This window comes from Onychostruthus taczanowskii, unplaced genomic scaffold (genome assembly GCF_017590055.1).
Source record: "Onychostruthus taczanowskii isolate IOZ18803 unplaced genomic scaffold, ASM1759005v1 scaffold19, whole genome shotgun sequence".
In the NCBI taxonomy this organism is placed as follows: domain Eukaryota; kingdom Metazoa; phylum Chordata; class Aves; order Passeriformes; family Passeridae; genus Onychostruthus; species Onychostruthus taczanowskii.
Genome location: NW_024499128.1, coordinates 12,304,747 through 12,330,074, shown reverse-complemented (window position 1 = coordinate 12,330,074; position 25,328 = coordinate 12,304,747). Strand labels below are relative to the sequence as shown.

Sequence of the window (25,328 nt, the reverse complement as noted above, 5' to 3'; positions counted from 1 at the left end):
ACCCCCATTCCCACTGCTTTCCACAAGAGTTACCCCCATTCCCACTGCTTTCCACAAGAGTTACCCCCATTCCCACTGCTTTCCACAAGAGTTACCCCCATTCCCACTGCTTTCCACAAGAGTTACCCCCATTCCCACTGCTTTCCACAAGAGTTACCCCCATTCCCACTGCTTTCCACAAGAGTTACCCCCATTCCCACTGCTTTCCACAAGAGTTACCCCCATTCCCACTGCTTTCCACAAGAGTTACCCCCATTCCCACTGCTTTCCACAAGAGTTACCCCCATTCCCACTGCTTTCCACAAGAGTTACCCCCATTCCCACTGCTTTCCACAAGAGTTACCCCCATTCCCACTGCTTTCCACAAGAGTTACCCCCATTCCCACTGCTTTCCACAAGAGTTACCCCCATTCCCACTGCTTTCCACAAGAGTTACCCCCATTCCCACTGCTTTCCACAAGAGTTACCCCCATTCCCACTGCTTTCCACAAGAGTTACCCCCATTCCCACTGCTTTCCACAAGAGTTACCCCCATTCCCACTGCTTTCCACAAGAGTTACCCCCATTCCCACTGCTTTCCACAAGAGTTACCCCCATTCCCACTGCTTTCCACAAGAGTTACCCCCATTCCCACTGCTTTCCACAAGAGTTACCCCCATTCCCACTGCTTTCCACAAGAGTTACCCCCATTCCCACTGCTTTCCACAAGAGTTACCCCCATTCCCACTGCTTTCCACAAGAGTTACCCCCATTCCCACTGCTTTCCACAAGAGTTACCCCCATTCCCACTGCTTTCCACAAGAGTTACCCCCATTCCCACTGCTTTCCACAAGAGTTACCCCCATTCCCACTGCTTTCCACAAGAGTTACCCCCATTCCCACTGCTTTCCACAAGAGTTACCCCCATTCCCACTGCTTTCCACAAGAGTTACCCCCATTCCCACTGCTTTCCACAAGAGTTACCCCCATTCCCACTGCTTTCCACAAGAGTTACCCCCATTCCCACTGCTTTCCACAAGAGTTACCCCCATTCCCACTGCTTTCCACAAGAGTTACCCCCATTCCCACTGCTTTCCACAAGAGTTACCCCCATTCCCACTGCTTTCCACAAGAGTTACCCCCATTCCCACTGCTTTCCACAAGAGTTACCCCCATTCCCACTGCTTTCCACAAGAGTTACCCCCATTCCCACTGCTTTCCACAAGAGTTACCCCCATTCCCACTGCTTTCCACAAGAGTTACCCCCATTCCCACTGCTTTCCACAAGAGTTACCCCCATTCCCACTGCTTTCCACAAGAGTTACCCCCATTCCCACTGCTTTCCACAAGAGTTACCCCCATTCCCACTGCTTTCCACAAGAGTTACCCCCATTCCCACTGCTTTCCACAAGAGTTACCCCCATTCCCACTGCTTTCCACAAGAGTTACCCCCATTCCCACTGCTTTCCACAAGAGTTACCCCCATTCCCACTGCTTTCCACAAGAGTTACCCCCATTCCCACTGCTTTCCACAAGAGTTACCCCCATTCCCACTGCTTTCCACAAGAGTTACCCCCATTCCCACTGCTTTCCACAAGAGTTACCCCCATTCCCACTGCTTTCCACAAGAGTTACCCCCATTCCCACTGCTTTCCACAAGAGTTACCCCCATTCCCACTGCTTTCCACAAGAGTTACCCCCATTCCCACTGCTTTCCACAAGAGTTACCCCCATTCCCACTGCTTTCCACAAGAGTTACCCCCATTCCCACTGCTTTCCACAAGAGTTACCCCCATTCCCACTGCTTTCCACAAGAGTTACCCCCATTCCCACTGCTTTCCACAAGAGTTACCCCCATTCCCACTGCTTTCCACAAGAGTTACCCCCATTCCCACTGCTTTCCACAAGAGTTACCCCCATTCCCACTGCTTTCCACAAGAGTTATCTCCATTCCCACTTTCCAGCTAGAGCAAAGAGACCTTCAACACTAATTGCTGCTAATTAGCTGCTGTGGACACACCTCGAGAGAGACCAACACTCCCAAGTGTTCCAATGGGAATGCTTGGGGGAAGATTTCAGTGAATTAAACACTAAAAAAAAATGGATTAAACACTAATAATAATAAACACTGATCATAGTGAATGACACAGTAATAAGAATGAATTAAACACTAATAATAATGAATTAAACACTAATAATATTGAATTAAACACTACAAATAATGAATTAAACACTGATAATATTGAATTTAACAGTAAGGATGCAAAGAGGCTGGGTTATTTCCTCTTCCTCCTCCCAGGTACAGCAGCACCCCTTGGCACAGCAGCACCTGTGTCTCATCCTTCAGCTTTAAACCTCAGATCTCTTTTATTTGAAACCTTCAGGACATTTCTGCCCTGGGCAGAGCCTTTTTCACACCTCAGACACAACCAGGGCCTGGGGAAGCTGATTTCTCCCCACTCAGACCCCTCCCAAAACACAGCCTGACTTCAACCCCCAGCTCCATCCACCCCCTGCACCTTTCCCTAATTCCAGGCCCTGCTCCTGGCTGCAGTTTGGACCTTGGCTGTGATTTTCCTGAGGGATAAGCAGCCCTAATGCAGATTAAATGAAATTCCAGCACACACAAACCAGCAGGGTAAATATCAAACCATGGCCTGATGTCAGGGCCCAGGAATCCCAAAGGCTCTGAAATGAAAATACCACAGCGACAGCAAACCCAGGAGCTTGTGGCAGGGGGAAGAAGATATTCCAGGAGAGGATGCAGGGACAAAGAGAAAAACCTGGGGTACTCTGACATGGTTTTTCCTCCTGCCACTGCTGTCAGTCAGTTCTGGAAAACCCAGCCCATGTCACATGGGTAAGATTTGCAAAATAAGCTAAACAAGAATTAACCTTCAACTTCCCCCCCCTTATTTAATTTCTGGCTGTCACCTGTTTGCTGATATCACATGAGAAAAATATTTGGAGGGACCAACGTCCATGTGTGGGCAGGTGGGGAATGGGGAGCTGCTGTCCTCAGGGCTGTCCCCAACAGGGATTCTTGGTATTGCTAAGAAACCCTTAAAAAAACCCTCACATAAAATTGCCAAGAGTTTCATTACAGTAGCACAGTCCTTTAGGAACACAACCTTTGTTCTTGCTTTTTTTTTTTTTAAACATAATTAACTCAGCCACTGCTTCCAGCACTCCCCTGTGATCCCAACACGTAGTAAATCCATGTAATTGGTTTTTCCTGGTCAAGGAAGGCCCAGGCTTTCAGAGGCACCTACCTGGAAGGCAGCAAACCACATGAGCCAGTCGAGGCGATAGTGGTAGGGGGAGATGAGGCACGGCCTCCTCCTCAAGTCCCCGGGCTTGCACTTGAACTCAAACTCCTCCCAGACTGCTGTGGGGTCATTGGGATCCAGGCTGGACGTTCCCTGAAGGATGACTTCTGTCCTCTCCTTGGTGATGCTGTGGGGTACAGCAGGATGTTGTTATTTGGCTCAAATCGTGGAAAAATCATAAAACCACAGAAAGGTTTGGGTGGGAAAAGCCCATCCAGTTCCAACCCCAACACCTCCCACTGTCCCAGGCTGCTCCAAGCCCTGTCCAGCCTGGCCATGGACACTGCCAGGGATCCAGGGGCAGCCCCAGCTGCTCTGGGAATCTGTGCCAGGAAGGAAGGAGAAGGATTTCTCCCCATATCTCAGCTAAAAGCTCTGGTTCTTGAGAGCCCACAAGTAACTGGCCTGGAGGCACAGTTGGATCCTGGCATCCAGAGAACCTCTGGATCCTGGCACCTCTCTCTCTCCAGCAGCAAAGTGAAATTCCAAGCTGTTCCTTTCACCACCTGCAGCTGTAGCAGCCCGAGGGCCAGCTGGGATCCATAAAGATGATTCCTAACAGGACAGGCGGGGCTGTGGATCAGAGCTGCTCATGAGTACTCCCACGTGGCTCAGCTGCAATCCCATCATGGAGAAGTGGGAATGGCCAACTCCAGGCCATGGAAACACCACCCTGGAGTCCTGGCTGAGCTGCCAGAGACACCCACCTGCCCCAGGAGCTGCTTTCCACACTGAGCACAGAGCTACAGAAACCTGCCTGGCAAAGCTCTGCAGCTACAACACCCTTTGGATTTTCTTCTACTTTGATTTTGCCTCCTCCAGCCCAAGAAACTGAAAATTTGGGAAACACACAACCTCCACCTTCTGCCCCGATGGCTCCCAGGGAGAGATGCTCCCAACCTAAGGAATGCTGAGCATCTCCTCTTGTAATTGTTGCCTCCATTGAGGAGATCTGTGCATTCTCCAGCCAAGTTCCATTTTATCCCCTGGGCTCAGCTCTGAGCTGTGGCCAGCTGCCCAAGGCTCAGGAACACCCTGTAAATCAGGGACACCAAATTACCAATAAAAGGCTGCTCCTACTGTGTGATCCCAAACCTGTCAGCTTTCACATCATCCCAGGTTCATTATAAGCTGCAATCCTCTTTTTATTGGTTTACATAGGCTGGAATTACCAACATATTACAGCAGCATTTCAGCACATGCTCTGTAGGGTCTGGTAACTGCTGAAATGGAAACCAAAGGCTGGAGAAGAAAAAGGACAACAACCCAAAGAAAACAATCTCCTGGAGCTTCACCACTCCAGCCTTCAAAGAAGTTCAGGGCTTATTTCTCTCTCTCTCTCAAAAAAAAAAGAGGAAATTTTGGCATTTTCCACAAGTGTTGATGTTTTTAGTATTTTTCTAGTTTTTTTCTGTCCACAGAAATTTCTGCTATTTGAAAAACTGAGGAAAAATTATATTCATTTGATATGTCCTCAGCACCTCCAGTGCTTGTGGTGGGACTCGTTCCTCCCCTTCACTGAGGAGGCCAGACCTTTAACAGCCAAACTGCTTCACCTTCTGCAAAATATATTTATATTTATGATTATATTTATATTTATATACATATACAATGAATTTCCCAAGCCACTCACTGGAAAAATCTGCTACCAAGAGCTGTTGTGGATGCTTCCAGGAGGGAGAGCAAAGGAGTGCAGGGGAAGAGAAGCTCACCAGAAATAAAGAGGGCTGGGGATGATGAAGATATCCTGGGTGAACTCTCCTATGGATATTTTCATCCTGCTCCTATGGATATTTTCATCCTGCTCTCACATTTGCTATGTCGATGGAATGAGCTGACTCATAGACAGCTCAGAGAAAATAAATTCAGTGGGAAAGAAACCTGCTCCTTTTCTCTTTATTTCTCCTAAACAGATAATCCATAAATTGGAGTTTAGTGGGAAAGAAACCTCTTTCTTTTCTCTTTATTTCACCTAAACAGATAATCCATAAATTGGAATTTAGTGGGAAAGAAACCTGTTCCTTTTCTCTTTATTTCTCCTAAACAGATAATCCATAAATTGGAATTTAGTGGGAAAGGAACCTGCCCCTTTTCTCCATCTCTCTCATAAACAGACACATCATACACTGTATTTCACAGGGAAAGAAACCTGCTCCTTCTCTCCATCTCCCTCATATTCCAGGCCTGCTGGAAGGATTTCTCTTTAGGTTTAAGGCACACAGCAGGTCTGGCTCTGGAACATCCTGGAGGGAGCTCTGGGATGTGCCACTAAAGGCCCACAGGTACCTCCCAAAGGCTCCGTAGGTGTTGACGATCCTGAGGGGGTTGAAGGAGGTGTTCATGACCTGTCTGGAGCTGAGCAGGTTCAGCACCACCGGGATGCTCAGGTAGGTGATGAGGAGGCCCAAGGAGATGTTCAGCACTCTGCGGACACAGGAGCCTGTGGGGGACACCAAACCAGAGCACAGGGAGGTGATTTCACTGCTCTGCTCACATCCCCATCCCCATTCCCATTCCTGCTGAGTCTTTGCTTCTTTTTGCCAAGGTTGGGATTAAATGCACGAGTCAGTATTTCTTGTTGGGACTCAGATGTTTGTCAGTTCTTATCCATGTCACAGTCTCACAAACGCTGAGTTCTGCAGCACTTCACTCTAACAAACTAAAAATGGAGCCCATCCTCTCTCTGCAAGGCCTTTTAAGGATGAACTATCCAGTTAAGAAAGGACACCTAAATTATTTTCATTTTTAACCCAATAACCAACCACCTGTGCCCCTCAATGTGGACTTTTTTATCCAATTACACCCCAGGCCCCCCGTGCTGGCCCTGCCGTGGCCACCCCGGCCTTGCCACAGGCCGCTATCGCCACTGGGATCTGCCTTTCTCTAAATAGTCTGAGCAAGGGCTAAAAGGAAAAATGTCTAAAATGTGACATCAATCATGCCTTTAATACAGGGGAAAAACCACAGCTGGCACTTGCACCTTGCTCGGGATCAGCTCCTCCAGCTTTGGGAGCCGTGCTGGAGGCCTGGGGCCGCTCCTGCCTCCTCCTGCTGCCCCGAGCTCTCCCCATCCTCAGGGCTTTTCCTCCTGCAAAATCCCAGCTCCCCAGCGCTCCTGGAGGAGATGTGTGTTGCTGTGCCAGCGCTCTGGGATGGGGTTTGCAGGAGCAGCACGGGGCTGGGCTGCATCCCAGGCCACCATCAGACAAATAAGCAGAGGTGACCCCCCAGGGGCTCCTTCCCTCATGGCCCTTTTCAATTTATTTAACATTAACAGCCAAAGGATCAGATTCAAAGCAATTGCGTGGAGCTTTCCCCTTATCTCTGCAGGAGAGGGATGTTTATTTGAACCTCTCTCAGAAGCTATTAATAATTGTTTAGTCTGAGAACATTTCTGGAGAACCGTTTGAATCGGGCCTTCCCTCACCCCCTGGGTACGAGGCTTTGGGGCATTTTTTGGGGTTTTTTGAGATGGGCTGAACTTCTTCCCCTGTAAATCAAGAGCAGGTACAGGCACAGAGCCTCCCCTGGCTCCTCAGCAGGCCATGGCCATGCAGGGACTGCTCATCCTTCAGCAGGAGCGTTTCTCCTCCTGTCTCCCTGACCTTGGGGTCACAGCCACTCCATCAGAGAGAAAAAGGGGCTAATTCAAGGAAAAAAATAATCCAGATGGAGCAAAATGTGGGGACAGGAGCCAGTGGGATCTGCATGGGAAGTGGAGGCCTCAGAAGGAATCAAACACTTCAAGGACTGGTCTCAGAAAATCGGAATATGGCTGGGGGCTCTCCTGTCTTCTGCCCTGGTGGCCGAGGACTGAGGGCTCCTCTGAGCCTCTTGGCACCCATCACCACCAGCTCAGCAGCCCCAGCTTCCTGAGCAGAGAAAACACGCAGGAATTCCAATTTCTGGGATGTTACAGACACCCCGCCCCTCCTGAGGGTGGGACACAGCTCCACCCCGAGCGGGATGGGCATTCTCCTTGCTTGGACAGCCTGGCTCAGTCAGCCTTTCTGGAGAACATCACAGAAAAGGTGCAAGTTCCTCAAAACAGGATCTGCCTCCCCCTCACAGTGACTCCCTTTGGCTTCTCCTCCCAAAAACAAGGTGCAGCCTCAGTGTTGTTTGGGATTGGAGGCATAAATGGAGTTGGGAGGAAAAGTCTGAGACTTTCACAGCCTCCAAAGCAAAGCTCCAGGAGGGGAAAAGCTGATAAAGATTGATTCCAGCAAAATATGTGAAATAAAAGGCAAAACTTAACAAAGTTGCATGGCTGGACCTCCCATTTTTGGTTAATGAGCTGCTTCTTGGTAGAAAAGACTGGAGACAGATGCTGCCTCTTGTTGACATTTTTCCTTCCTCTGACAGATGTTTGGGATATTTAACCCCAGCAGCTGTGATTGTTGTTGATATTACAGGCAATTTGTTGCTTATATGTGGTTTATAAAAATGCTGCACACACCACTCTCCATCTGTTCCGCAGCCTCATGAGAAACATCCCAGCGCTGCTTCTCCTGGATCAGGGCAGCTTGGAAAGCGCCTCTGGAAGGGGGAATCAGCCACCTCGAGCCCTTTTTTCCAGCTACAACCCACCCTGTGTTTGTTTTTTCACATCCACGGGATGAGCAGGAGTTCTCCTCCTCCCTGGTTTGGGGAATTCTCTCCCCACCACGATGGTGGCCTCGCTACCAGAGGTGGCCACCAGCAGCTGCTCCTTCCACCAGCCCAGGCTGCTCCAAACCCTGTCCAGCCTGGCCTTGGACACCTCCAGGGATCCAGGGGCAGCCACAGCTTCACTGGGAATCTGTGCCAGGGTCTGCCCACCCTCCCAGCAGGAATTCCTTCCCAATATCCCATCCAGCCCTGTCAGTTTGCAGCCATTCCCTGCGTCCTGTCTCTCCATCCCTTGTCCCAAGTCCCTCTCCAGTTCTCCCTCTCCAGGTCACTTTAGGAACTGGAAAGGGCTCAAAGTTCTCTCTGGAACCTTCTCTTCACCACGTCTTGAAAGAGAGCAAATGAAGAGAGCAAATGTAAGAACACAGCTTCTAACCTCACCTCAAGCCCCACTGGGTGTTTTATCCTTGACTTTAAACAGTCAAAATTATTTAAAAAAAAATTTAAAAAGTAAGTGAAATCATGCAACTCCCCATTCTTATTTTGAGTTTGAGTCACCGGGGGCAGAGCAAGGATTGACTTAAGAGCTGCAGCTGCCTGGACTTGCTGTGACATTGATCCTGCAGAGGGCATGTCCCACAAACAACGTCCCCGTGGCAACGTCCCCGTGGCAATGTCCCCATGGCCATGTCCCCGCAGACCCTCAACCACCACGATATCTCTGCCCACACAGCAGCAGAGCTTTGCCTTGAAGGTGAGAGCTTTGGGGCCAAGCACACCCAAATGCCACCCTTCCCCTGTCGGGGATAACTCACCCAGGGAAAGCCGCTGTCCCCGCGCCCCCGGCAGCTGCAGCCGCGCCGCCCGCTCCCGCAGCCGCGAGCCGAAGAGGAGCCCCAGGCTGGCGTCGTCAAAGCAGGCCAGGCTGGGCACCATGGTCAGCCAGTTCAGGAAACTCAGGTTCCCGCTTATGATCAGGAGCACCTGCATGGGGAACAAGGAGGCAGAGAGCGCTGGATGTCCCGAAATGCCAACAAAAGGCGCGGTGAGGGGTTGGAGCATCCCAGCGAGGACGTTCCGGGATGGCAAAGCCTGCCTGGAGCCCAGGCCCCAGCCCAGAGATTCCAAATGTGAACCAGCTCTGGTTCACACGTGAGCTCTGCCTGTGCCTGTGCTTCCAGCAAGAGAGATCAGAGAGTGACTCCATTTCCACAGTGCCTCGATTTTCACAGTGCCTCGATTTCCAGTGACTTGATTTCCAAAGTGACTTGATTTCCACAGTGACTTGATTTCCACAGTGACTCAATTTCCAAAGTGACCTGATTTCCACAGTGCCTCGATTTCCACAGTGCCTCAATTTCCAGTGCCTTGATTTCCAAAGTGACTTGATTTCCACAGTGACTTGATTTCCACAGTGACTCAATTTCCAAAGTGACTCGATTTCCACAGTGTCTTGATTTCCAGTGACTTGATTTCCGTAGTGACTTAATTTCCAAAGTGACTTGTTTTCCACAGTGCCTCAATTTCCAGTGCCTTGATTTCCAAAGTGACTTGATTTCCAAAGTGACTTAATTTTCAAAGTGCCTTCATTTCCAAAGTGACTTAATTTCCCACAGGAATCACCCAATTCCTGCTTATTCCAAGGGATCCGTGAGAGCAACGCTCCTGAAACCCTTCAGGAGGAAACCTTGGAACTTCTAATTAAAGAGCAGCATTAAATATAGAAGCGTGCATTTTAAGAGGCGTTATTTTGTTTTAATTTTAGCTTTTATTGGCTGTTTAGGAGAATATCTTGCATGTGGTCTCCCAAAATACCACTCCACAGTAAGAATCAAGAACACAGGGACAGTTTCAGCCTGAGGACTTTCAGCCACTGTTCTGTTGGAAAAAATCCATGTTTTCTCATTAAAAATGACAACAAATAAATGCTAAGAACGTGTGATTTCATATTTTATATGACTGGCACCACAGTTTCTGACATGGTGATTTGCAAGTTACAAGTTTTAAAACCCCAGCAGGACCCTTCAGAAAGTCAGAGATTGTTAAAAAAAGGAGAGCTCTGACCAATCACAGCAAGGAACAAAAATCCTAACTATTATTTAGTTAAAAAAATAATACTTTATGCTGAGTTGGGTAATTATGAGGGGGGAAAAAAGCGATTTCTATCTGAATTCCAGACACATGTTGGGTCCTGGAGGGGAACATGTTACAGTCGAGGTTTGGGGCTTGCTCTGTGACCTGAATGTGATTTAGCTCGATGCATATTAATCAGCCTGGCTTCATTATCACACCTCTCACTCTGCTCCTGTTCCGAGGTGATTTTGCCTCGTGCAGTTGCAGTTGTGTTAAGAAAATCCTTCTGTGCTTTGCCACTTCTGGTTCCCAGCTCTGCAGGAGCCCCTGGGTGGTCCACGGGAGGGCTTTTTTCAGGAGTGATTCACCTCTCTTTATTGCTTGGGAGTCAGGAGCAGGAGCTCTTATTTCCAGCAGCCCTGAAAAATCAGGGGATTCAAAAATAACACGAGTTTGGCGTTCTCTGGGCCGGGGTGGAACTGCGGAGCCGACACATTTTTAATTTCACTGCTTCTGGCTGAGGCTTGGAGCTCACACCAGCTCCTGCTCACCCGGGGGTGGATGGAACCACGGACCCCTCGGATCTGCAAGGACAAACCTCAAAGGAATTCCTGCTGCAAAGCCAAACAACGGGATTTTCAAACGTGTTGAGGGTGGTGTCCCAGCAAGCGGCTTCGTGGCCATCGAGAGTGAGTTTTATGTTATTTCATCATCATCATCATCATCATCGTCATGGAATGGTTTGGGTGGGAAGAGACCTTAAACTCCTCCAGTTCCCCCCCCAACACCTCCCACTGTCCCAGGCTGCTCCAAGCCCTGTCCAGCCTCGCCTTGGGCACTGCCAGGGATCCAGGGGCAGCCACAGCTGCTCTGGGAATCTGTGCCACCCTCCCAGGGAACAATTCCTTCCCAATGTTCCACTAGCGCTGATCTCTGTTCATGTGAAGCCATTCCCTGTGTCCTGTCCCTCCATCCCTTGTCCCCAGTCCCTCTCCAGCTCTCCTGGAGCCCCTTTATGCCCTGGAAGGGCTCTGAGCTCTCCCTGGAGCCTTCTCCTCTCCACGTGAGCAGCTCCAGCTCTCCCAGCCTGGCTCCAGAGGGGCTCCAGCCCTCTGAGCATCCCTGTGGCCTCCTCTGGATTGGCTCCAGCAGCTCCACATCCTCATGCTGGTGGCAGTGCTCCAGGTGAGAGTCCCCAGAGCAGAGCAGAGGGATGGACATGTCCGTGGCACCAAGGGTGAAGCTGAGCCTGGTGTCTCCCAGGATCCCACAGGAGCAGGATTTATGGATCCACTGCCATCCATACCTCAGCAGGCAGCACCTATTTCGCCCCGAATCCTGCCTTTCCTCTGGAGCTTCCACGTGCTGCTCCCTCAGAGCAGAAGTGTGCTGGCTGCAGTTGGGATGTTCAGTTTAGGATGGATTTCCCAGGGCACATCCCTGCTGGAAGAGCACGGGGAGCTTCCCTGACCCTTCATCATCTGCACGAGGAGGGAGAATTCATCCCCACTTCCCCCAGCAATCCCAGCCTCTGGCTCACATCACCTGGACTTTTCCATGCTCCAACCACCACCAAAAGCCAGCTGGATCTCCAGACCTCCATCCCCATCCATCCTCAGCCTTGATTTGTGTTCCCGGAGCGTCCTTCCCTTGCTGGACAATATTGAAACTCCCAATTACACCAACCAGATGGGATCAACCCCTGTGGTGATTGGGAGAAATTTTTTATTAAAGCCCTGTATTAATCATGGTAATTGGGGAGGAACTTTGAGGTTATAAAACTACAGCATGTCTAATGAGTGAGCTCCTTCTAGGAGGAACTGAGGGTTTTAATCTAATAATGTCACTTTTATGGATTATGACTGGAGTTTTATGAAGTGTGATATGAAATACAGTGGATTCATGGCTCTCGCTGGATTAATTTGGAAAAGTAGTTTTCCTGGTTCTAGGCCCAAAACCAATTATTCCTCACATTTTTGTTCCCTGTCCCGTTACCAAACCCCTCTGTCAGAAAATGGGCACCTCCAGCCTTAACTTTTTTACAGGTTGGGCTTCTTTGTTTGGCTGGGGTTTGGTGGTTTTTTTTTTTTGAAATCCCAGATTGTTACAAACATTCAGTAGGCAGAGGAAGCTCAAATTCCCTGGCACAGCCTGGATATTTGTCCAGAAGGGACAAAAACAAACTGGAAACTCTAAAACACAGGTGAGGGCTACCTGGAGCTTGTCCACAGCATGAGGACAGGGTCACCTCACTGGGGCTCCCTGATATTGAGCCATTGGCACAGAAAAGCCAAAACTGGGATGCCTGGAAGGATTATAAATCATTTCAAGGGAAAAAGGAAACCTCAAGAACCATCCAGTCCTTCCTGCTGCCCCAAAGTAGAGTCTAAAAGTCAAAGTAGAGTCTCTGCCTGCACTGGAGTGTATTTGTTAAACTATTCCTAGAAAAATACTCATATATGTCGTTTTCCCCAAAAATTTATCATAGGCACAGAAAAAAAAGTCACATTATTAAATAGAAGCAACAATAATTTAAAATTTCCCATTATGAATTTAATTTCTTGTTAACTCCTTAACTGAATATTTGCATGAGGATTTAATCTCTGCTGTTCAGTGCAGACGAAAACAGGTAAATAAATAATCACCTCTGTCTAGACAGGAGATGGTTTTGTGAATCCCAGAGAAATTCAGAGAACTACTGGAAGCACCAGGAGAAAAGGGAGCAGGTCAGCTTCTGCTGAGGAATAAACCAACCATGGACACAGAAAGGCACAGTCCTCACTAAAACCTGTCCTTGATCTGGGCCAGGCTTTGATGAGTTACAAATTGCACTGTCAGGTTTTGGCAATTCCAGGTCTAAGGAGGGACCCAAATCCTTTCCACTGCTGTCCCACACCCCACATTTAGGTTTGATCTGAACGTGCACCAATGGAAGTGTCTCACTCCAAACTGGTTTTTAATTTGTTCCTACAGGAGCCACCTACTGGAGTTCCCACAGATTATGGGCTGGAGGAACTTAAAATCTCCCTCCTTTGCCAGGGACTCCTTCCACCATCCCAGGGTGCTCCAAGCTCCATCCAGCCTGGCCTTGGGCACTGCCAGGGATCCAGGGGCAGCCACAGCTGCTCTGGGCACCCTGTGCCACCCTCACAGGGATTTTTTCCCAAACTGTTTTGCTCCTGGTTTTTATTTTCCCTCTCTGCTGAGCTCTGCTCCATGCTTGGGTATTAAGACATCATAAGAAAAATTCCAGCACGGCAATGAATCATTAACTGTCACCATTCTCCAGAAGGTGCAAATTTAGGGTTATAAAACTGTCAAAACCCCAAACAGTTACACGGAGGGGGGGCTGTGCTGTTGGCTGGATGTGCCTCTGGAAGGGGATGCAGACAAATCCTCAACTTTTTGGCTCTGTATGCAAGGCCATTATCTGTTTTTATCTCTTGAGGCACCCCTAATGAAGCAAATGCTTGCAGAAAATGCTGACAGACGTGAATGGTCGTCTCCCCTGTAGGTAGGGAGGCACAGAGTACACCTGGAAAAGTGTCCATGGGTGGTTTTTAAGTTTTTAAGGAGCTGTGGGATGCAGCGCCTCAGGAACAGCCAGAGCACGTCCATGGCAAAGACCAACCCTGTGGGAAAGCACGTGGATGGCAAGAGGGGCTGGGGGATCGTCCCTGTGACCCCCCTGGGGTGGGTGTTCTTTGGAATCATGGAATTATTGAGGTTGGAACCACGGAATCATTGGGATTGGAATCACGCAATCATTGAGGCTGGAATCATGGAATCACTGAGGTTGGAATCATGGAATTACTGAGATTGGAATAATGGAATCACTGAGGTTGGAATCATGGAATCACTAAGGTTGGAATAATGGAATCACTGAGATTGGAATCATGGAATCATTGAGGTAGAAATCATGCAATCACTGAGATTGGAATAATGGAATCAGTGGGGTTGGAATAATGGAATCATTGGGATTGGAATCACGCAATCATTGAGGCTGGAATCATGGAATCACTGAGGTTGGAATCATGGAATCATTGAGGTAGAAATCATGCAATCACTGAGATTGGAATAATGGAATCAGTGGGGTTGGAATAATGGAATCATTGGGATTGGAATCACGGAATCACTGAGGTGGGAATCATGGAATCACTGAGATTGGAGTCATGGAATCACTGAGGTAGAAATCATGGAATCACTGAGGTTGGAATCATGGAATCATTGGGATTGGAATCACAGAATCACAGAGATTGGAATCATGCAGTCACTGAGGTTGGAATAATGGAATTACTGAGATTGGAATAATGGAATCACTGAGATTGGAATCATGGAATTACTGAGATTGGAATAATGGAATCACTGAGGTTGGAATCATGGAATTACTGAGGTTGAAATCATGGAATTACTGAGATTGGAATCATGGAATCACTGAGGTTGGAATAATGGAATTACTGAGGTTGGAATCATGGAATCACGGAGGTTGGAATCATGGAATTCTTGGACCATCCAGCCCAACTGTTCCCCCACCACAGCCAAGGCCACCACTGATCCCAAATGTCCCCAAGTGCCACATCCACATGGCTTTGAAATCCCTCCAGGCATGGGGGTTCCACCCTGGACAGCCCTTTCCATAAAGGAATTCCTCCCTGATTTCCAACCAGTGCAAACCAAAACACAAAGCAGAGGGTCACTCACTCCCATGGCAAAAAAAAAAAAAAAAAAAAAAAAAAAGGGCTCTTTAGTTCTAGCCAGTAGCCAGGATGAGGAATTCCACCCCAGGCATTCCCAGCACCTTGGTCCTTCCCAAAAGGTTCCAGGCAGGCAGGTTTTGGAGGGTGGAGCCCACCCTCAGCTCCGTGGGGCCTTTCCCACCAGCTGCAGCAGGACCCAGGGCCGCAGGGACCAGCTCTGCTCTTGGTGAAACCACAAACACCATTTTCATTTGCCATTTGTGCCTCAGAGCCAGGATTATCCCCTAATACCAACACACAGGAAAGGAAGGATTCAGGAGAAGCATTTTCCAGCCCTGCAGAAATAATGCTGGTTTGAGGTTTAATTACAGCCTGGAAAGGGCTGTCAATAGGTACCAATCAATAACTCAGTTCACAGAACTCCCCTGTAATTAATGCTGGATGATTATTGAGTGATCAGTAATAAAGTGGAATGCCACCAAGAGAAGAAAGTGAAAGCCTTTCCCAGAATATCCTCCTCCCTACTAATTAGGACATTTTTAGGAGATATGTGGGTTCAAAATTCCCTCTGCGAGAAATGATGTGAATTAAACCCTGCTCTCAAATCCTGGATCAGCCCAAAGTCACATGGAACTGTTTATATTCCTTGATTGAAGGAATGCTAAAACACTTCTGGCAAAAATGCTTCCATTCCCTTTCACCATCCAGGCACTGCAGGCTCCTTTGAAAATCACTTTTTGTGCAATATTTAGAGGTATTCAACAATTGCCAAAGTCAGAGCAAACATGATTTTTTTTGGGAGGGAAGGAGAGAACACATCAGAAAAAATCTATTCTGATAGTGAACATCTTCTCTAGTCCAGGTCTTGGTAAAATTTGGATGAAATTGGTATTAGAGACAGAGTAAAGGGAAAACAATGTTCTTGGGAATAAATATTGATGGGAATGCTGAGCATGGCCAATCTCAGACAGCCCTGGCACAGGGAAATGGGATCTGTGTCCCAATCCCCTTCCAAAAGAATTCAAATCCAAGGTTTTGGTTTCACCAGTTCACAAATGGAGACATCTGCAACAGCTGGATTGGGACTCTGCTCCCCAAACTCAAGCCCAAAACGGATTCAAACCCATCTCTGCCTTTTCAAGCTAAAAGGAAAGGACGTGACCGCATCCGCAGGCCCAGGGAAAACGCAAGGAAAAAGTCAAGGATGTCACATCTGATCAGCCTGACACCGGCTTGGAAAGCACTGGTGGCTTCCCTGATTTGGATCTTTCCGCAGCTCCTTTCCTTGCCTCGTTAAATCCATAATTTTGGGTAACTTTAAGCTCTCAGCAACATCTGCAGTGAAATATTTAACTTGGGTTGGCTACTCGGTGTCACTGGAAGCCAAGGCTGGGTGAGTTTCCAGCTCTGGGATGACCTGGATTTTTCCAGCTAAACCAAGAGCACATTTTGGGGGGAACACACGGAGCTGATCCCTGATCCCTGAGCCCGTGGGCTCCTGAGAGCTGGGTAGAAATGGGAAACAGTTGTGGCTGAAAACACACCAGGAAAACCCAGCCCGGTGCTGAGTTTGGGGCTGGGCAGCATTTGATTTTAATAAAGCCAGGCTGCAAAAGCCTGGAGGATAAAAAAAGTGAAGGGCTGGATGTAAAAATTTAATGGAAATGCTAAAAAAAAAAAAAAAAAAAGAGGAGAAATGTGAAGGAAGGGCAGAACAGCCACCGTGCCTCAGTGGCTCCGAGGTGCCTCTGCAGCAAGGCTCTGTCCCAAATCCTTCCCTCAGCTCTGCTGGAAAATGGCTTCAAACTGTGACAAATACGGAATCCAGGAATATCCTGAGCTGGGAGACACCCACAAGGATCACTGAGGTCCTTGGTGAGGATCTGCCACACGTTTCCCAGGGCAGCTGTGGCTGCTCCATCCCTGGAAGTGCCCAAGGCCAGGCTGGAGGGGGCTTGGAGCAGCCTGGGACAGGGGAGATGTCCCTGCCATGGCAGGGGTTGGCTGAGGTTCCCTCCAGCCCAAACCATTCCAGGATTCTGGGATTCTAAGCCCAACTCCTTGTTGTAACCACACAGCTCATTGACACATTTAAATTTTATTAAATTCTGTTAAATTTTCTGAGGTCAGAAGAAGAAAAAGCAGGAAAAATAGGCGTTTTCCCATTTTCCTTCCATCCCAGATGGCAGCTTAGCAATCCCTGAGCTGTCAGAGGTGGGGACTAAATAAATAGCAAATGAAATGTACCCTGGGCAAAACCAGAGATGCTTAAGAAAACACAAAATGTGTTAAAAATCACATTTTCATGCTGCCATCTGCAGCAGTTTCTTTTCAGCCTTACTCATAATTCCAATTACAATGGGAGCGAGGTGTAAATTATGAAATAATTTTTTAAAAAATAGGCTTTTCAGCTTTTTCCTTCCCTGAGCAGTTGGTTCCATGTAGGACAAAATGATGCTGGGATGGAGGCAGGGAAGATCATGAGAGATTGGGATGCTTGTTGCTCCAGCCCTGCTGGGGGTGGCTTTTATTTTATTTATATGGATTTATTTACTTGTGGGAATCTGAAAGAAACCTCCAATAAAGGGATTGATGGAGTCTGTTCAGCCCTAGACAGGAACAGAAGCCAAAAGAAGCCCAAATCCTGCTTTTAGCTTTGCAGAGGAAGACAAGGTGCTCCAGAGGGATGGGATTTAATAAACCTGGAGCCATTTCTCTCTGCTGCCTGCACTGATGGCAAAGGAGAATTTCAGGGCTGCCTGAGGAGCCTGGCTCCTCGTGGGAGCTTTGAAGATCCCAGCCATGAGGAGACGAGGGCAGTGGGTATTTCCTGGTAGCCTCATCCTGCTTTTCCCAGCCCGGATTTGGCCCGTGGCAGACGGGATCACATGAGCTGTGGATCCCTGAGGATGCTGAGGAGGAAGCAGAAAATGCCACCCACTTGCAAGGTCACAGCTGCAAGATCCCTGCTCAGGCTGCTGCACTGTTGGCTTACATATGAGAGGAACCCTTGGAAGAGGAATGAAAATATTCCAGGCTGGATATTCCAGGCAGGGCTTCACCAGAGGGGGAACGCTGCCCCAACAAACACCCAGGGGCAGCTGGGCTGCTCCCAGGGGGAGATGCTCCCCTGGAATCGTGCTGCCCAGGGCTTGAGGCTTTCCAGCTCTCGGGAATCTGCAGCAGAGGATGGAGTGCAGCTGCCTGTCCGTGAGGAAGTTCCTGCTCTCCACACTGACTCATCCCACAAAACCCAAGGGCACCCACACCAGCCACGGGGCTCGCTTTCAAGGGTTACTCATTCATCACCCACCAACTGGGTTTGTCAACAGAGGGGAAGAGCAAAAATCCATCATTGCCTCATGCTGTGATTCCAACAGCCTCATCCAGCAGCGTGGATAAGGAGCCAGGTGCCAGAGGGACACTGGGACAGAGACTGGAAATGACACACCAGTGCCAGGCACTGCCTGGTGCTGCTGGAGGAGCTCTGGAAAGGGATTGATAAAAAGGAGCAGGGATCTGAATGCTCCCAGGCTGCTGAGCTGGGAAAAAATGCAGGAAGCTGGGAAAAGATGCAAAGAACTGGGGGGAAAAATGCAGGGAGTTGGGAAAAATGCAGGGAGCCAGGAAAGATGCAGGGAGTTGGGAAAAGATGCAAAGAACTAGGGGGAAAAAATGCAGGGAGTTGGGAAAAAGGCAGGGAGCCAGGAAAGATGCAGGGAGCTGGGAAAAGATGTAAAGAACTGGGGGGGAAAAAAATGCAGGGAGACAGGAAAAGATGCAGGGAGCTGGGGAAAGATGCAAAGAACGGTGAGGGAAAAAAATGCAGGGAATGACAAGATGCAGGGAGTTGGGGAAAGATGCAGGAGAACTGGGAAAAGATGCAGGGAGCTGAGAAAATATGCAGGGAGCTGGGAACTGGGAAAAGATGCAGGGAGCTGGGGAAAGATGCAGAAATCTTGCTGTTCCAGTTTTCCTGCACCATCCCCACGGTGCTCAGAGCTTTGGCAGTGTGTGCACGGCCAGTGCCAGGTCAGGACATGGATCAGGAGCAGGCAGAGGCACCTGGAGAGGTGAGAGTGGATCTGCCCAGGTGTCCTGGATGGATTCTGCAAGGGGAATCTGCTCTGGAAGGTCCTGTTGGGTGGGCATCTCCATCCTGGTCCTTCAGGCCAGGACTTGTTACGGAGAGTTCCTGTCTGCCTTTGGAGATGAATTCCTCCTGACAGCGAGAAGGAGCCCTGCAAACCAAGCTGTTTAGGAGGCAGTGCCAAAGGCAGGGCTGGGAGCAGCAATGCCAGAGTCCCAGAATTGCCTGCTGGAGCACGGGCCGTGCCACAAGGCGTTCATGTCCCACTTGGGCCTGGAAAGGCGGCGTGCCGGAGCCGTGAGCGGTGAGACAGCACGGAGGGGAGGGAAACGGAGCAGCAAATTACAGCTCTGGCCAGGGTTTACCAGGGGGAGCCCACGGAGGTATTTCCCAGCCCTCCCAGCTGTGGTCACAGCTGCTCCTTTCTGGCGTCTTGTGGTGGCAGTGCTGCTGTCACCGTGCTGGGGCGCGGGGCCACACCGGGCACTGTCACCAGGGAACGCCAGTGGTGACAGCCCAAGAGGCAAAGGGGACTGGCAGGGGTCCAGTGAGAGCCTTTGGAACCCGCCCAGAGGTGTCTCCTGGTCTTGAAGACCCTCCTGTCCTAGACAAGGAATGGTCTGGGAGTGTTGAAGAGGGAGTTGTGACACGTGGCACTTCTCTGGTGCAGGATCACCATGGGCTCTGCCAGCTCAGGATGGCAGGAGAGGGACAAGCAGAGCAGCAGTGTGACACAGAGACAGGAGCAGGGCCACCTGAGCCCCACCCAGCCACTCATCTGCACCCCCCTCAGCTCTGGGACATGGTGAACCCCTGGTCTGGACACATCTCACCCCTCCTGACCCACCCCAGTCACAGAAACCCCTCCACGTCCCCAAACACAACATCTGCAATATTCTGCAATAAAAGCATTGCCCGGATTTGCAATAAAAGTACAGGTTATTGGCTGTCACCCGCTGGGGGTTTGCACTCAGAAACTGCTGTGAGGGAGGAGAAGCACCAGGAGAAGCAGCAGAACCACAAGAACATCTCTGGAACAACTTCCAGCCAGGACATCTCCTCCACAGAGTGGCCAAGGGCAGCCCTGGGAAGCCACACAAGGACTCTTATCACAGCAGTGGCTGCGTGTGGAGTATTTCATTTGGCACCCTTTGGAGCTCTCATAATCTTTTCCTTTATGATTAATATTAAACAAGTCATATTCCTTATGGAATTTCCTAACCCTGTCTGTTTATATTTTTCTCTACATCAGAGTTAATATTTTAAGATCGCCTCTCTCTTTTTTTTTCTCTTTTATTTCACGTTCATCTGTTTTTCCTCATTTTATAAATCAGGTTTCTTGTTTAGTAGTCATGACAACATCTGCCTGCGGTGGTTACACCACAGCCTGGGGCTTTTTATTTTCTTTTCTCCCCCTAAGCTGCCTAAGAATAAAAAAAAAATAAAAATCCTTTAAATAAATAAAAGCATAAAATGAAAGGGGCAAGTTGGGAAGCGCCTCCTCCTCCTTTCCCTCCAATGACCCACTTCAACAAGACTTCCCAGCATGGTGGGTGAGGACTCATTTGGCTTTAATCCTGCAAAGTCTTATCCACTTAGTTCACTTCAATGGGAATACTCGGAGCACATCAAGTCAGGCACATATGAAAGTCTTTAAAACCTTGAGGTCTGGGCCTGAGAGGCACAAAAGCGAAAAGCTGGAGTTGCATTTTCCTTCTGGGCGTTGAGCTCTGCACAACAGCACGAGGGTTGGGGTGGGATGGGGTGGGATGGGGATGTGCTGCTCCCAAGGGGAGGATGGGGTCACTTCCAGGAGATGCTGGAGTTCAACATCATCTTCTCAACACGGACCACCACGAATCAGGCCACCACAGCCACCCCATGGCTTTGGCATCTCCCTTGCTCTGGATTCCCAAAAAACCCCAGGGGCTCCTGGAGGCAGCAGGACCCACCTTCACACCCTTGTTTCAATTAAACCCTGTCAGGACAACCTGGAGATCAGGCACAGGAATCCCAAAGCAAAGTAGCATCACATCACCAAATGCATTCCTGGGATCTAGGGAATATTAAGGAATGCTTTTGTTTTTCCCTTAAATTGAGTCTTTCAGGATGCTGGGAACCAGTAGCTTATAGGGAATTCAGGAGTGATTTCTTCCATGAGCACAGCGAATGGCCATGGAGTTACAGATCTGTGCTTGCCCATGGAAAGACCCCACTAAAATTCCATGGGGTGTTTCACCAGGGAACCAGGAAACGGCCAGGAACATTGAGAGCAACCCTGAATCCAGAGGAGGCAAGGAGGAAGGGAAAAGGGCAGGAACTGAACAAAGGCAGATGAACCTTCCATGCAGCAGAACCTCTGGGAGCCCTGGGACACGGTGTCCAGATGTTCCGAGGTCGCTGTAACCCGATCCGAGAAGGAAGAGGATGTGTTCCCTCCAATTCCCCCCGGTGCTTTCATTCACTGCAGCCTTGCTGAGGCTGCCCGTGCTGATCACAGGTGGGGTTTCATTCACACTGACCAGAAACGGGGAGCTGGGGGCAAAAGACTCCAATCCTTTCAGCTTTGGCTGCCAAGGAACAGATTTCCATGGAAAATTTCCTTTCCCTGCTTTCAGGGGCCAGAGGAAATCCCTCCAGCAGGGATTCTGCAGCACCAAGGACCCCCTCACTGATGGCCACCAACACCTGAGACTGCCCAGCCAGGACTTTCCAGCTGATCCCTTCCTGCCTGGGTGGTGGAGAAGGGGAACTGGGAAGGAACACAACATTTTGAAGCTCCTGTTTTCATCTGTGGTCACATTTTTTTTTCCAAATAACCCCAGGAAAATGATCTCTCTCCATCCCTAGTGTCCCTGCAATGCTGGCCCTGCAGCTCCATCCCTCTGCCCCTGGAATCTCAGGGGTGGAGCTGCTTTGGGTGCACTGGGTTTCAGGGTGCCCCCTGAGCCTCTTCCCTTGGCTCTGCTCCCTCTGAAGTTTCTGGCTGCAGGGATGATCCGTGTTGGATGAGGAAAACTGGCAGATTTGTTCCAGAGGGATTTGTGTGTGGGGATTACAACTGCTTTTCAAGGGCTGGCTATGGAATAAATGACATTAATGATGACATAAACACATTCCCTGTCTCTCCCACTCCCCACTCCTGCCATTCCCAGCCCCATCCAAACAATCAATGCAATCTGATTTGTTTTTCCAGAGGAAATGTTGAAATTTCTCTTGACTGAGGCATCCTGAGTTTTTTACTGCTCCTGGATTTTGGCATCTCAGAGGAGCTGGCAGCTTCTCTGAGGGTGACACTGATGTAGTCACTGGGTCCAGTGGGAGGTGTCACTGCGCAAAATGAGCTTTAAGGTCATTCCCAACCCAAACCATTCCAGGATTCTACTGAATACCTGTCCCTTTCTGCTTGTTTACTCACAAAGTGCAGGGAATCCATCCATGAGCCATCCCAACCATACCACACTGACCAAAATTTGGGACAAAACGTTCCCAAACTGCTCTTCTGGTGCACTTTTCTCCCTGACTTCCTCAGCCTTTCCAAAATTAGCCTGATCTGGGATTTCTCCCTGCTTCCAAGTCTTCCTGACTGGAGCAGGGCGTAGATTTAAAGTGCCACTTCTGTCCCTGAACAGCTCCACGTGTGGACACCAAGCCCAGACCAAATCCACGTGGTTCCTGCAGAGCTCAACCCGGCCCCAGAGGGAGTTTCATGTGTGGAAAAAGTTCCTCAGGAACGTGGACAAAGCAGCACCGTGCTCCTGGAACAGATGGAATTAAATTCCAAGAGGAAAGCAGGAGAGGTGAGACCTCGTGCTGCAAACACCTGCCTGGATCGAGGTTTTCTGGGGCTCAGCTCAGGCTTTAGAGCAGCAGCAGAAATCCAGGATGCTCTGCACAAGGTCAGCATAAATCATGGAATCTTTTCCATGGATCAATCAAAACCATGGAATGGTTTGGGTTGGAAGGAACTTCAAAGATCACTTCCAGCCCCTTTCCACGGGCAGGGACACCTTCCACCAGCCCAGGCTGCTCCAAGCCCTGTCCAACCTGGCCTTGGACACTCCCAGGGATGGGAGGCCACAACCTGTTGGGAAATGCTCCCAACAAAAGGGAAAGTGAGACTGGGATTTGCAAACAATTCTCCAGGGAAGGATCACCACTGCCCACAGCCCAGCATCTCCATCCCACACCCAGGGCAGCACCAAACAAAGCCCAGCTGCTCCACGAGGATCCTGCACTCATCTCTGACTCACAGCTCCAAGAATCCCGGTTTTTATAGGAAGATGAAAGCCGTGAGTGACACAGGTTTCCTGCCATTCCTGGCTGTTGCATCAGCATGGAGATAACAGCCCTGCTGGAGCTGGGGAAGGGGATGGTGCAGCTGTGTAAACTGCGTGTGGGCTGAAGCATCCCCGGGCTGCAGCCTCATCCCAACGCTTCCAAAGCAAAATAAAACCTCTCTGGGGGCAGCGGCGTTTCACAGGAACATTAAACCCACAACAAGCCAAGGAGTTCTTCTCATCAAAGCAGGAAAAGGGAAAATCCATCTTCACCTCCATCCCTGAGCAGCCCAGACACCCAGATCCGTCCCTCTGAAATGATGTGGGATTTGTTGAAATGGCTTTAATTAAAGCTGTCCAGTCACTGTGTGAGGGGGACTGGGGAGAGTGACACCTCTGCCTGCGCATGGTTTCACACATAAAAGCACACACTCATTTAACTTGGCAGGACAGAACTGATTGGAATATGCATATTATTTTTAAAAAACCCTAAGCTGACCCTGTGGGAGGACACAGGGCACAGGGAAGCTGTGGCTGCTCCATCCCTGGAAGTGTTCAAGACCAGGTTTGGAGCACCCTGGGATAGTGGAAGGTGTTGGGGTTGGAACTGGATGGGCTTTAAAGTCCCTTCCAACCCAAATCATTGCAAGAAAATCATGCCAGGAACCCACAGTAAGAGCATAATCAAAACTCTGACAAATCAAAGCTCTGACAGCCACTGATCCCAGAGGGAAGCTGGAGGAGCAGGGATGGGAAGAAGCCTCCTTTCAGCCAGGAAAGTCACTTTACCAGCAGCAAAATCCTCCCCTTGCTCCAAGAATACCACAGCAAAGGCATCATCCCACTCCAGCCCCTTCCACGCCTGGAATGGGCACGTTCTGTCTTCACACGTCCATCTCCAACACCAATAAATGATTTTCTTCATAATAAATGTATTAAAAATCCTCTTTAAAAGAAGTTTCTCATCTGCCATCTGTTTCCAGTTAGGCTGTTCTGATTTAATCTTCTTTTTATTTTTTTTGAAATGGAAAAGAAAACATTATTTAAAGGCCCTGTCATCTTGCTGGTGGGAGGAGAGATCCCAAATCCCAAATCCCAAATCCCACCACTGTCCCCCTGCCGAACAGCAAAGGCTTGGTGGGAGCCAAGAGCTGGGAAAGTGCAAGGGGACCAGTTCAGATAAGGACTAAGGGACAGAAAATGGGATTAAACTCGGAAGACCTTCACCACCTCTTCAAACCATTGCACTGGAACTGGAGAAATTCACAGATATTTAAATATATTTGACACATTTGAGTGGGAGAGTGCTTTGGCTCGGGCACAGGAATGGGTTGTGATGGTTTCACTCAGCTTTAGCAGCTACACCTAAACGTAAATAAATAATTATCCCTGGAAATATGGTGCCAGAACATGGTGAAGATCATGTCATGGACACCAGGAACAACTCTGGTTTGCAGCTGCTCTGGCTCTCATCAGACAGAAATGTTTTATGCCCTCACTCACATGTGTGCAACACATCCTTTATCTCCCAGTCTGGAGCTAAATCCTGAATCCCATCTGGGAGATGCAGATGTTGGAAGCTCCAGCTTGGCTCCTTTCACTGACAGCATCCTCAGCATCGATTTCCTCCATCCTGCCCAAGCACCTGGGAATTCTGCTGCAGGACAAAAGGCTCTGGAGCACGGAGGAATTCTGAAAATCAGGTGCAAAATCCAAACAGAGAGAAAAACCCAAGCACCCTGAGCTGCCCCAGAGGCCAGGAGGTGAAGCCCCCCTGTCTGACACATCATTCCACGAGCTCTGGAAGCTGTTCCTGGCGTGGGAAGAGCCAACAGGGAGCAGCACAGAGAGAGGCACCTGAGAGCCCCTGGACAGCTGTAACGTGGCCAAAACGCCAGGACTGGGTGAGTTTCCACCCCATTTCAGCAAATCTTGCCATTTAAGGATCCAGCTGGTGGTTTTGGAGTCAGTGCTCAGCAATATTCCCAAGGACAGCGTGGCCCACCCGGGCTCTCTGGCACAGAGGTGGCACCAAACTGTGCCACCAGCACTGGGCACAGTTCCCACACGTGGCAGCTTCCAGAACTCTGGAACTCTGCTGGAACTCATCCCTGCCGTGCTCCTGGATGGCCAAAGCCACTGCAGCTCCTGCTGGCCCCAGTGAGGAGAGAAAACCAACCCTGACCTTCCTGCTGCGTTTTTCCAGCCATGGCAGCGCTTCCCACCCCGGAGGGCTCCTGTGCAAGTCTGATTTCATGGCTGGGCATCC

At 49.5% G+C, this 25,328-nt stretch overlaps 1 protein-coding gene across 1 annotated transcript in view; it reads right to left on the bottom strand.

Annotated features, from left to right (window-relative positions):
* LMF1 (lipase maturation factor 1) overlaps positions 1–25,328 on the bottom strand; it is a 143,154-nt gene that overhangs the window by 13,773 nt on the left and 104,053 nt on the right. The window contains exons 7-9 of the mRNA XM_041402021.1: positions 8,735–8,903; positions 5,595–5,748; positions 3,252–3,435 (exon numbers count right to left, since the gene is read on the bottom strand). Of these exons, the coding sequence (XP_041257955.1) occupies positions 3,252–3,435; positions 5,595–5,748; positions 8,735–8,903 (507 nt within the window). The remainder of the gene's footprint in view (positions 1–3,251; positions 3,436–5,594; positions 5,749–8,734; positions 8,904–25,328) is intronic.